Source organism: Erythrolamprus reginae, chromosome 1, assembly GCF_031021105.1.
Source record: "Erythrolamprus reginae isolate rEryReg1 chromosome 1, rEryReg1.hap1, whole genome shotgun sequence".
In the NCBI taxonomy this organism is placed as follows: Eukaryota; Metazoa; Chordata; class Lepidosauria; order Squamata; family Dipsadidae; genus Erythrolamprus; species Erythrolamprus reginae.
The window spans coordinates 138294299-138307064 of NC_091950.1; the positions used below are offsets into that span (position 1 = coordinate 138294299).

Genomic DNA, 12766 nt, shown 5'->3' on the forward strand with positions numbered 1-12766 from the left:
ACAGTTGAGCTGTCTACGGTTTTCCTATCCTTCTTCTGGATCTGTTGGAAGCAACTGATTTGTCACAAAGATTTTGCTGGGGCCCCATCCTCTCTGTTACTGATATACTGCTTGAGTATAAATGCAGATCACAGTCCATGCAAGGCTGCTTCCCCAAGGAGAAGAGGGAACTGATCTTCACCTCTGATAGGGCGTGTGAGCCCCTGTATTTATAGACTAATATCTTAGGTAGTTTATTGGGGTATTACTGTAATCCGCTGATGGGCGATACATGGTCTCCTGATGATGCTCTCTCTGTCATCCCCTTTTTGCAGTAATCACAGCACAAGGCATAACTGCCTATTGCTGGCGGATAGGTCACGTTCAGCTTCCTTGCTTCATCATCTGCCTAATGAATGGGACATACACCAGAAGAACATTCTGGTTTTTGTAAGGGATATCTACTTCCTTCTTCATGCCTGTGTATGCTTTTCTCTCCCTTGTTTTCTTCAATAGACTTCTGTTTCGTGGTTTTCTGTCGCTGCAGGTGGATTCCATCTTGTTTGCAGAATTTCAGGCTTGGAAGGAGTCTCCAACATTGGATAAATCGTGTCCATTTCTCAAGAGGATTTGCCATGAAGATGTAGGCCCTTGCCTGGATTTCACCAAGCATGAAGTCAGTTTAAAGATGAGTTGCTCAGAGTTTTCTGGAGGATGAAGGGGCTCCTTCCTTGTTGACGTGAATTCCTTGTGATTGTTTTCTTTGTTGCAGCTTTCAGATCTGGTTCAGGCAGCTGTGGAGCAGAACACCCTTACCATTGAACCCGTGGCTACCCAGGCATTGCCAGTAGTGAAGGTGGCAGCCATTGAATGTGGTGGACCAAAGTAAGATCATAACAGCTGTTAAGCTGCCTTTTCCCCCTCCCTCTCTTCTTCCACAGATTGTGTATTTTTCCTTTCAATTTGTACTGCTTGGCCCACAAAAATCAGAAGAGATATCAAAGGAGGGAAAGGATCAGTAGCAGGAGAATCAGATAATATGAACGTATAAAAGTATAAATATTATTAGCAACAATCAGCAGTTCTAATTGACCTAAATTTATCTAGAAAGGTGCTACAAACTTGGGGAGGAGGTGAAAATAGTTTTATGCTGGTGCAGAGTAAGAACATGACTGAAGGGATGCTTCTCTTCAAGGCATAGAAATCAGGCATTAAGGGGAACCTTGAGCGATACAATTCAATATTGTTGATGGTTATCCTCAACTACCACTTTGTGAGAAAATACGATTTTATCTCTATGTCTATCTACTGTTTGTACACAATGCTGAGCAAAGGATTAAAACTTCCTGCAGTTGCCCAATTGCTTTCTCCCATTAGACTGCATGGCTGCTAAGGTGGTTCATCTCCTGTGCAATTCCCTCCCTCCCTCTACCCCCCCCTCACATCAGTGCAAGGTGGCCCACACAAGAAGGGGCAATTGGTTACTTTAGACCCAAGTGGAATGGTCTGTCTGCTGAGCTGGAAATCATTTATCCATGAGACAAATATTCCCTCTTCCCCATTTAAATTTTAGGAACAGTGCAATCCAGAATTTTGCTACTCTGAGTTCTTTCTTGTCGCTTTCTAGGTACAGATTGTGCACTGATGATTTACCTAGTAGGGTAATGAGACATCTGCAAGAAATTAAGCAAGCACACAGAACTCCAAAGACCCATCATATAGGATTGTAGCCTAAATAATTTAGAAGTTAATTTTCCCTCAGTTTGAGCTGTGCTTTCTACACATGCACTGCCATTAGTCCAAGAAGAACGAATGTTGCCATTTCTAGCCTAATATTAGTTTCAACTTATTTCTTCTCACAGTGGGTTCCGGTCCCAAATTATAACGTAAGTTATTTTTTTTAAGCCACTAACTCAAGTTGTTACTAACAGCTTTGTAATGGGTGCTATCAAATAAATTGTAAGCATTCAGGATGCTGACAGCATACCAAAAATGTAATCTTCAATTACAACTGTCTTTGAAATAATTCATCTTTATTCCTGCACTTCTGGATACATAATCCCAGAGGAATATTTTTGTCTACTAACTATCAACTTTCTCCGGTAATATTAACTTTACCTGTTTTTCTGTGTTGCTGGTTACTCCCAAATCCTAGAGCTGTCAAATGTCAAATTTTAATGCAAGAAATTTTGAATTGCCTACAGGTGGCTTAATAGTAATAGTTCCATTTCTTTTCTCTTTTTAAATTAAATTACTTATAAATCTACAGAAGGAAGAAAGACAAGATGCAACAAATTCAAATATTCCACAATGCTAATGTTCAAAGTGATAATTAAGTTCATTGACTGTAGAATAGGAAGAGGTGATCGAATTGAGGCAGAATATTTATAAATGCATCTTTATGATTTTTCCATTTTTAAATATCTTTATTTCTAGTAAGGCCAAATTCCAAACTTTCTGTAACCTCTATAGCAGCAGCATATTTTGAGACTGAATGCTCCAAATGCACTTTTCAAACAAGCTGCAAATAGCATCTGTGCAAATGAATCAAGTGTATTTCAACAGAAGCACTGGTTAGCCTCCAAGAAGCAGGAGGGCTGTACAAAGACAAAGCATGCTGGGGAATTCTGGGAGTTAAAAAACTCTGGTTTAGATCGTTCACAGTTTTAGCTGAAGGAATAGGAAGATCTCCTCCCAGGCTATAACAATCTCTAATATGAAGTTGACAAATTTACTATCCATTTCTAAGAAGTGTAAATTGAACTGAATTGAGTTGAGTTGAGTTGAATTGAACTTCTTTGTTAATGATTAGCTTTATAGCCTTGATATCTTTTAGGATAAATTCATAGTATAGAGAATAACTTTTTTAAAAAAGATGACATACTGTGAAACCCTTTAATAGGATGCAAAAATGAAGGACTTTTCTTGGGTTTGCATTCTGGTGACCAGCATCATGTTTTGTTCCCTTTACTCAAGGCCTCTAGGTGACATCCTGCTTAACTCTTTCTACTCCCCACTCCCTTTTTTTACAGGAAATGTGCTCTGAGTGGCCTGTCTCGAGCCTGCAGGCACCGCATCAAATTGGGGGATTCTGGGAATTATTACTACATTTCCCCTTCCTGCAGGGCCAGGGTAAGTGCTTATTGCAAAAGTGCCTAGGATAGGGCTGGGCAATTAATTTTGCTATGGGGCCGCATGAGAAATTGGGATGGTTTTAGAGGGCCGGACTAATATAATTAACTCAGTTCTACCCAATACTGTATATTATTGGGTAGAACTGAGTTAATTATATTATAATTATAAATTATAATAATATATTATATTATATTATATATTATATATATTATATATAATTGTATATTATATATTATATCTTGAATTGAACACCAGGTTCTTATCTAGAAAAGTTATATATTATATTATATATTATAATTATATTATAATTATAAATTAATTGCCCACCCGTGGTATATAGTACACATATGCTGGTAACAGATGCTAAATGACAAAAGCTGAAATCATTTGGTCATTATCACTTCCCTATGTACTGTAATTCCAAATTATGAAACATTATGATCCTGGAAAGTTCCTTTATCCAATTTTAAGTTAATAATTCATCCAATTCATATAATGCTACCTGATAATTTCATTTTTTTAAAAAAATCCTAAAGTTGTCTAGTTTCTGCAGGCTGGTCACAGACAGCAGGTGGGCCACATCTGGCCCACATCTGGCCTAGGAGAAAATGTGAACACATGGAGAAAAATTGGGTTCACCTTGCTTACATTTGTTTTAGCTTGCTCCATGCCTTTCTTAAGGTATCTTGCATCTGACGCCAACAGAGTAATCCATCATCTTAAATACAGAAGGATTTACTATCATCTGTGCTATTCATAGATATGTTTTCTGTAAATATTTCCAATTGTGCTTATAAACAGGTGTAATGTTTGTTCTTTCTTTCAGATTACAGCTGTATGCAACTTCTTCACTTACATTCGGTACATCCAGCAGGGACTGGTGAGACAAGATGGTAAGAATTCCCCTTTTTTTCCCCTCTCTTTGAGATGTGGACATTGGGCTCTTCCCTTTTTAGCTAATTTACAAGGTGCACAACCAGTTTATGTGACTATAAATGGGACCACCAAATCATCCCAAGCATTTTGGACATTTCATAAGGAAACATTGGAGAGAGAATTATTCACACACACACACCCTTGTAAATGTTACCCAAAGCAGGTAGAAAAGAAAAGGTAATCTATCTGAACTAATGTGTTCAGCTACATTACCTGAACTAATCTAGGCAATCTAATTTTATAATGGATTGAAATGTGTATAAAATCAAACTCCAGAAATAAGTTCAAGAAGGTATATGTGATGTTATGGTTTGAACTTTGCAGAATTTGAACTATTTTTAGGATAGCATATTAATTAAAAATGGGTAGGGTTTCAATATTGTTGGAGTGTGTAGTGATCCAGCCAGCACACAAACAAATAATTTAGCAGAATTCATTATATAGAAGAAACTTCTTTATATACAAAAATATAAAACATGATGCATGTATACAATACCCATGCAGCTCTTGCAAAATGGTAGAGAGAAGAAGAAGAAGAAGCAGGTACCCCCAAGCAAAGACAAACAAACTCTCACAGGACAGTTAAGCTAAACCATGCCCAGACTCCAAGCCATCTGACATGGCTCACATAACAAATCCTGTGTCTCAGTCACCAAACTGAGTTTATAAATTCTTGCACACTAACAAATATACAGATGCCTTCCACTCAGTGAGAAGATAAATATGTGGTTGTCCTGGGCCGAAGGAATAACCTTGCAAACAGGAGGAAGAGCCACAGCTAAGATGCTTGGATAAAAGAAATCTGAATCCAGAGCAGAAATGTAATTAGACAAAGTGAAGCACTGATGGCGGTAGAAAAAGAAGATATCATATTGTTAAGCAAAGGACAATGGTAACACCATTGATGGGTTTCTAATCGGTGCGGGCCAGTGCACCACTCCGGTAGTGGTCCGCTTATGATGCAATTCTGGCACGATGGCTCTGGTGCTGTCTTTGCCATTCTGTGTGTGCCGCCATCTTTTAAAAAAAATTCTGCCAATTTTTGGCTCTCTGAGCATGCGCAGAAGTAAAATTGTCCCTCTGCGCATGCACGGATGCAAAATTGCATAAGTGGACATGTGCATGCACATAAATACGCAGACTATACACAGATATGCATTTCTACCCCATGTCCATTCAGTCAAGCAGTGGAGATATTGTGCCAGTGTCTGGAGGCTGTCAGGGTCTGGATGGATGTTAATAGGCTCAGACTCAACCCTGATAAGACGGAGTGGCTGTGGGTTTTTCCTCCCAAGGACAATACCAACTGTCCGTCCATTACCCTGTGGGGGGAGTCTTTGTCCCCCTCAGAGAGAGTCTGCAACTTGGGCGTCCTCCTTGATCCACAGCTGAGCTTAGAAGACCATCTCTCGGCTGTGGCGAGGGGGTCATTCGCATGGGTATGCCTTGTACGCCAGTTGCGGCCCTATCTGGACAGGGAGTCACTTCTCACAGTCACTCATGTCCTTATCACCTTGAGGTTCAATTACTGCAATGCTCTCTGCATGGGGCTGCCTTTGAAGACTGTTCGGAGACTACAAATTGTGCAAAATGCAGCCGCGCGAGCTATAGTGGGACTACCAAGATCTGCCCACATTTCAACATCATTCCGCGAGCTGCACTGGTTGCCAATTGGTCTCTGGGCCCAATTCAAAGTGCTGTTTATGACCTATAAAGCCCTACATAGCTTAGGACCAGATTATCTTCATAACCGTTTGCTGCCTCATGTATCCCAGCGGCCAGTTAGGTCCCACTGAGTTGGCCTTCTCCAAGTCTTGTCAGCCAGACAATGTCAATTGGCGGGGCCTAGGGGAAGAGCCTTCTCTGTGGTGGCCCCAGCCCTCTGGAACGAACTCCCTCCAGAGATACGTACTGCCCCCTCCCTCCTGCTCTTTCGCAAAGCCTTAAAAACCTACCTTTGCCGGCAGGCATGGGGGCCGTGAGTGATGAGACTGTCTCTAGCTGATATGAGATGCGATTGGATTGGATTTTATGAATGTATGTGAGTGTTCATGGGTTTTTTAAAAAGGTTTTTAGTAAATTTTCATATTTTAGAGATATTAGATTTCTTATATACTGTATTGTTATATTAATATTGTATGCCACCCTGAGTCGCCTCGAGAAGGGTGGCATAGAAATCTAATAAATAAATGAATAAATAAATAAATTAAATAAATACACACCGGTAGGAGGAGGTAAAAGGAACTCGCCTCTGGATAATATCCCTCCCCCACGCCTTTTGGTCAAATGTAGAAATAGTCATTATTGTAGGGCAAGGATTTTGCTTTTGTGTTAGTGGAATACAAATGCTACACATCAATTCCTGTACCGTCATATTTTATCAAGATCTCTTGCTAAAATATGAAGTGGTTTTTCCAAATGAAAGGGATAGATTCCTCAAATGATTCTCATGAATCCTTATCATTTGGCCATGCTGGTTGAGCGGATGAATGTTGAGCTGAGGAGAGCACTATAGAGCAAACAGGTTTGCCTTCTGCTATAACAATTTCTCATTTGCTTCTCTGTTTCATTTTTCCTTTGACCCACAGTGGAATTGATGTATTGGGAAGTCATGAGGCTTCGGAAGGAAATGTCCATTGCTAAACTGGGCTTCTATCCTAGCGAGATGTAAATGGAAGATGGTGATTGGGAAGGATTTTTGCCTTCAGTTATTCTGCGGACACCCAGAAAGTCAATGACAGAATGTCTGCTCATTTTCAAGACGGCACAATATTAATTGAAAATATAAGAAGCACAGGCTTTTCTTGTTGAGAGACAGCCTCCAGTTTCTTGAGAGCAACCTATTCCAGGAATTTTTATCAGTGAATATGAGCTCTCTGGCACTATGGAGTGAGGCCATGTTGGAACTTTTTCCTTTTTTCTATGCATTCTTTCTCAGCCAGTATGTAATATTCTACTTAAAAGTCACTCTATATACTCACATATATAAATATATAAAAAATATTACTGAGGCCTCGGCTGGACCTTGGGCTCATTATCTGCTTGCCACTCTGAAATCTAAATGCTGTTGGTCATTGCTAGATAGATAAACTACTGCTCCAGCTTTTCAAAAGCACGCACTTGCTGAAAACAGCCTTCCTTGAGAGCTGCAAGGTGCAGATTCCTCCAGTATTTCTTAGGAGCTTGAAAGAGGTTAGTTGGGGATGGTTTTGCTTTTGTTTCTGATTGTAGTTCAGGGTTTTCCTTTGAGGGGTCCCTGGACCCTTTGCCACACTCTGCACGCTGGTATTAAAACTACTCTTGACCAGACATGATGGAAGGATGATGAAATGATCTAATGGATAGTTACTCATAACTAGTGGACTTCGTTTTTATGCTGCAGACATTCTAGAACAAGCTCTTCCCATATGGAATCATTCTTCCCAAGGCTTCTTCAACTGTGCTTAGTTGCATTCAACATATTAGTCATGGATCCATTGCCATGATCCTCCTTAGCCCACATTTCTGCTGTACTCCTGGTTCTCATTTAGAGGCTTGCATCTGACTAAGTATTTTCTAAATTAAAGCTCCATCACCGCCCCTGTTCTTCACATCCAAAGATTGACCCCAGAGACTGAATTTTCTAGCAAGTCATTAGAAGGTACACACATTCTTTAAAAAGTGGGAGCTATTTGGATTTAATTAGTGCAGCTTCAGGCTTGATGTTACAGTATTGATGAGGATTTATCTCTTTTTATTGTATTTTAGGGTATGCTAAAAGTTGATATTGAATTTTTAATTCAAATATCTAGATGGCCTGTTGGGTGTTAATAAAATGAAAATGCCTCTCATTTTCTTTGATTAAAGAAGGAAACAGTTTTTTCATTTGGATAAAATCTTGAAACTTCTGAGATGAAAACAGCTGATACAGGCTTCCTAGAAGACATAATTTCCCTTGGCAACCACCCCCTCCTATTTTCAGACTGAGTGGTCTAGTTGGTGGTTACTCATTGTGGAAGGCACTTGCTATTTCAGCTTCCATCCATGAATAATGACAAAGGAAATTAGGTTTTGTTGGTAATCCATGAATTCACAAAGCTTCTACAAATGAAGTCTCCTGCTTGGATGAATTTAGCTGATCAGTTCAGCTTGTGTTACTGAGAGATTGTTCCATTGGTTCCATTGAGCATGTATACCTGGCTGGCAGCAAATTTTTACATACTTTGTGGGTTCCTCTTGTCTCCTTATGATTGCACCTTTGTCTTGGAGCTGTGTGGACATTACCAGATTTTCAACTCTATCATCAAAAGATGAGGAAGCCAGAACATGACACAGTGGCTAGAGGCTATCAACTGATCGTTGGTGGGATTGGTGGGATAATGTTCTGGAAGCGATGTGAAGCCTGTAATAGTTCAATTGGGCCCTACCATTTCCATTTTTGGAGAAATAATGTTTTCTTCAGTTTGTCTTGAAATTATTAGGTTGACTACTAACATGTTGTGTTTATGAGCAATAGAGCAAGCACTCTTTGGGATTTTACTGGAAGTTATTTACTTGAGAGTGTTTGATAGTGTTGCATACCAAACAGTATTTTCTTGATCCAATTGTTGGAGTGGAACTGAAAATGCCCCACTATCCCCTAGCTCAGTAATGGCAAGCCTTTTTTCCTCAGGTGCCAACACCCATAATTCAATACCCTCCTACCCCCTGTGCATGCGCCCCCTCTGGTGCTGCCCTGCCCCTGTGCATGCGTGCATGACAAACCACCACCCCCATTTCCCAACTTCCAGTGGTCCTGGTAGGCCCATTCTTCACCTTTCACAGGCTCCAGAGGCTTCCCTGCAGACTGGGGAGGGTGAAAACAGCCCCCCCCCTCCATCCTCTGAGGCCCTCCAGAGGCTGGAAACTGCCCATTTCCCGACTTCTGGTGGGCCCCGTAGGCCCATTGTTGTCCCTCCCCAGCCTCCAGAGGCCGAAAACGCCCTCCCAGAATCTCCACGTTAGCTGAAAATGTGGCCGGCACACACATGCCTGCTGGAGCTGACCTATGGCAACAGCTTGCGTGCCAGCAAACATGGCTCCACGTGCCATCCCTGCCCTAGCTACTATCCTAATCATTTATAGAACCACTTGAGGGCTAAAGATACAGCAATCAGGAACTCTTCTCTTGAAGGATGTATTTGGGAAATGCACTGTTGAAATTACATAATCAGGGGAACAAATTGTAACACACCCTTTTCTTGCTATAAGATTTCTGTGCATCATGATGGATGAATAAGCCAGAGTTTTAGAATCGCTTCTTTTACAACAGAGATTGCTGCCTTTGTTATCTCACCTCTCTGACACCTAAAATGATGACCTGAACTATTTGAGTATATGAAGAACGATTTTGGGGCCAGAGAGGCAGTTAATCATGTAGCATCTTACAAAGACCGCAGAATGAAATTGTCAAAGGAGGCCTTAAATCTATTCATACTCAGTGGTGAGCATATATCTGATTGCTTTTCTATTGAGCTAAAACCAGAAGTGGAATAGTTCCTAGCAACATTTGCTGCAAGAATATTGATTTCTGCAACTTCACATACAAGGTGATACAGGAATTGACCTATTAAGGATACACCCCAGAGCATTCTGATATTTAGTCACTTTTCCCCAGCCTGGCGTTCTCATCTGGAAGACAGCAAGAAGGCGGAGGGTGCACTAAGGCACTGTGATAGGCAAGCAAATGATTAATGATGGTGAAGGACAACTGAAGAGGTCCTTGTAAAAATGGTGATTGCCTTATGAGAAAGTCCAGTTTGTTCATTGAGAGGAGATTTAGCATTGTTTTTTGAGTACAAAACAATGTTGTGGAGAAGGATATTCTCTGAAATTTCATTTGCAAAAAGTATTCCTCACACCAAATTCACTGCAAAGGCTTTCAGTTTATTTCACATTGGTTGGAGGATTTGCACTGTCATTATTTACTTATCAATATCTGGTCCTATAAAAGATGAAGGAAATGATTAGATCAAGATGGCTTTGCTAGCTGCCAGTTTCTCCAAATTACAGGAATTGGTTGTCTGAAAAGAGGGGGAAAAACATATTACAGCTGCTTTGAATCTTTTATCCAAGTTGCATTATTATCTCTTCCTTACTTCTGTGTTCCTATTCTAATAAGATATGCTGATTTCTGTTTAATAAATAGACTCCAGTGTTGACATGAAGCTGGTTCTTACTGCCATTGGACTGATTCCTTTTGAAGTCTGCATGTATTCCAGTGATAAAATAAACAAGGCATTACAAGCAGTATCGATTGTGTATATATTAGTATTGAAGCTTGAATTACTATTAATTTTGCTGCCTTACTAAAGTGACATCATTAGGGCAAATTTTTTTCCATATAATCACCAGCACTAGAATCCAACTCAGATCACTAAATAATAAACTCAAAATTGCATCGAAAAAGAGCCTTGGCCTAAAAGTTTATTTATTTATTTATTTATTTTATTAATTAGACTTGTATGCCGCCCCTCTCCGTAGACTCGGGGTGGCTAACAACAGTAAAAAGACAATATGTACAAATCTAATATTAAAAATGTAAAAAACCCCAATTTAAGAGACCAATCATACATACAGACATACCATGCATACATTTTATAAGCCTAGGGGGAAGGGAATACCTCAATTCCCCCATGCCTGACGACAGAGGTGGGTTTTAAGGAGCTTACGAAAGGCAAGGAGGGTGGGGGCAACTCTGATATCTGGAGGGAGTTGGTTCCAGAGGGTCGGGGCCGCCACAGAGAAGGCTCTTTCCCTGGGTCCCGCCAAACGACATTGTTTAGTCGATGGGACCCAGAGAAGCCAACTCTGTGGGACCTAACTGGTCGCTGGGATTTGTGCGGCAGAAGACGGTCCCAGAGATATTCTGGTCCGATGCCATGAAGGGCTTTATAAGTTAGCAGTATTTCCATTGGAGTCAAAATGGCCTATTAGTTTGAAGCATGACACATTAACCATAGAAAGGATGCATGTCCTGTTCAAATGGAGAGATCAAAGACACCTAGCTCCAGAGCCGAAAATTATCCCTTTTGGCCTGCATAGTTAGTTCATAGTATGACAAACCTCCAAGGAGTGAAGTAGAAACAGTATCCATGGGTATGTCATGACTATACCTTGACCATAATTTTTTATTTTAGCATAAAATATGGCCTTGTCCTGGATCAGAGGTATGTCAGAGGTGCAGTTTGTACAGATTAACTACTTTTTTTATTAACTGCTTGCCTGCTCAAAATACTTTCGCATCAAATACTCCACTGTGGCATTTCTTCAGTGTCATGCTTTGTAATCTTTGTAAGCACGCATTGGCTCTCTAGATAAAACTAATGCAAAGTTCCAAGGCTAGGAGATATGAGAATTAAATTCATGGCTCAACCACATTTTGGGTTGCTGAGCAGCCTTGATCCCAAAGAAATCCTGAAGGAAGGGAAAGGAGAGTTTAACATGTAACAGATCTCCATATCATACAGGCTGATTTTTCTCTGCCCATCTAAAAATCAGCATTTTATTTCTTTATGAAAAATTAATAAAATAATGAAAAATAAGTTACTTTACCCAATTATTGAATTATAGTAGGAACAAAGCAAGTCAAGGGCTGAGTTCACATATAATTTGATTTCCTCTGAATTTACTGGGATTTACTTCAAGAACTCATATACAGGATTATAGCATATATTTGCACTGTTAAAATTCTTTATAAATCTTTTTTTTTTTAAAAAAAAACCACACCCCAAAACAGAGTTTACCTGAGTGTCATTGTACATGAACCTTAGAAGGAAGCGTGGTCTGGTAAATGATCTAAAAATAAAAATTATTGGAAATATCACAGAAAAAAACCCCTAAGCCACATTGAGAAATGACAATTTGTGAGTAAACATTGTTTACAGATGGAATCAATTACATTCTGTCTTTTAAGATCTGTGTTGTAGTCTTTTAGAGAGAGTGCAGCTGCAGGATAGATGTTATAGCAATAACACCCTCTTGGTAGTCAAATTCCTCACAGAGAACTCTAGAGCAGTGTTTCTCAACCTTGGCAACTTGAAGATATCTGGACTTCAACTCCCAGAATTCCCCCGCCAGCATTCGCTGGCTGGGGAATTCTGGGAGTTGAAGTCCAAATATCTTCAAGTTGCCAAGGTTGGGAAACACTGCTGTAGACGTTACTGATTCTCAGTGTCTGCTTGAAGGTCCCATTCGATGACATTGCACAAATAAAAGCTTCTACTATAATATTTGCAGTTGTTGTCTTATATTCTAAGTGATGGCAAACCTTTTTTTCCTTGGGTGCCGAAAGAGCGTATACGTTTGCTAATGTGCATGCTCGAGTCCCCATATCCATAATTTAATACCTGGGGAGGGCGAAAACAGCTTCCTCCACCCTCCCGGAGGCCCTCTTGAGGCCAGGCCCAACTTCTGGTGGCCCCAGTAGGCTTGAGTTTTGCCCTCTTCAGGCACCAAAGGCTTCCTTGAAGCTGCGGGAGGATAAAAGTGCCTTCCCCCATCCCCCTGGAGGCTCTCTGGAAGCCAAAAACGCCATCCCAGAGCCCCTGTGTGAGCCAAAAATCAGCTGGCTGGCACACACATGCCCATTGGAGCTGAGCTAGGGCAACGGCTTGCGTGCCAGCAGATATGGCTCCGTGTGTCACCTATGGCACCCGTGCCATCACTGTTCTAAGTAATCCTCATTTGTTCATTCCTT

At 40.5% G+C, this 12766-nt stretch overlaps 2 protein-coding genes across 3 annotated transcripts in view; both read left to right on the forward strand.

The window, feature by feature from the left end:
• RAB3IL1 (RAB3A interacting protein like 1) overlaps positions 1–10318 on the forward strand; it is a 44884-nt gene extending 34566 nt beyond the window's left edge. The window contains exons 6-11 of one of the 2 annotated variants that reach the window (XM_070766638.1): positions 527–655; positions 752–864; positions 1842–1865; positions 3012–3111; positions 3941–4007; positions 6639–10318. In XM_070766638.1, the coding sequence (XP_070622739.1) occupies positions 527–655; positions 752–864; positions 1842–1865; positions 3012–3111; positions 3941–4007; positions 6639–6721 (516 nt within the window). In that variant the 3' untranslated portion in view covers positions 6722–10318. The remainder of the gene's footprint in view (positions 1–526; positions 656–751; positions 865–1841; positions 1866–3011; positions 3112–3940; positions 4008–6638) is intronic. The other variant, XM_070766646.1, reaches the window with a different exon arrangement.
• The window catches only part of LOC139175661 (veficolin-1-like), a 940898-nt gene that overhangs the window by 327811 nt on the left and 600321 nt on the right, over positions 1–12766 (forward strand). The window lies entirely within an intron of this gene.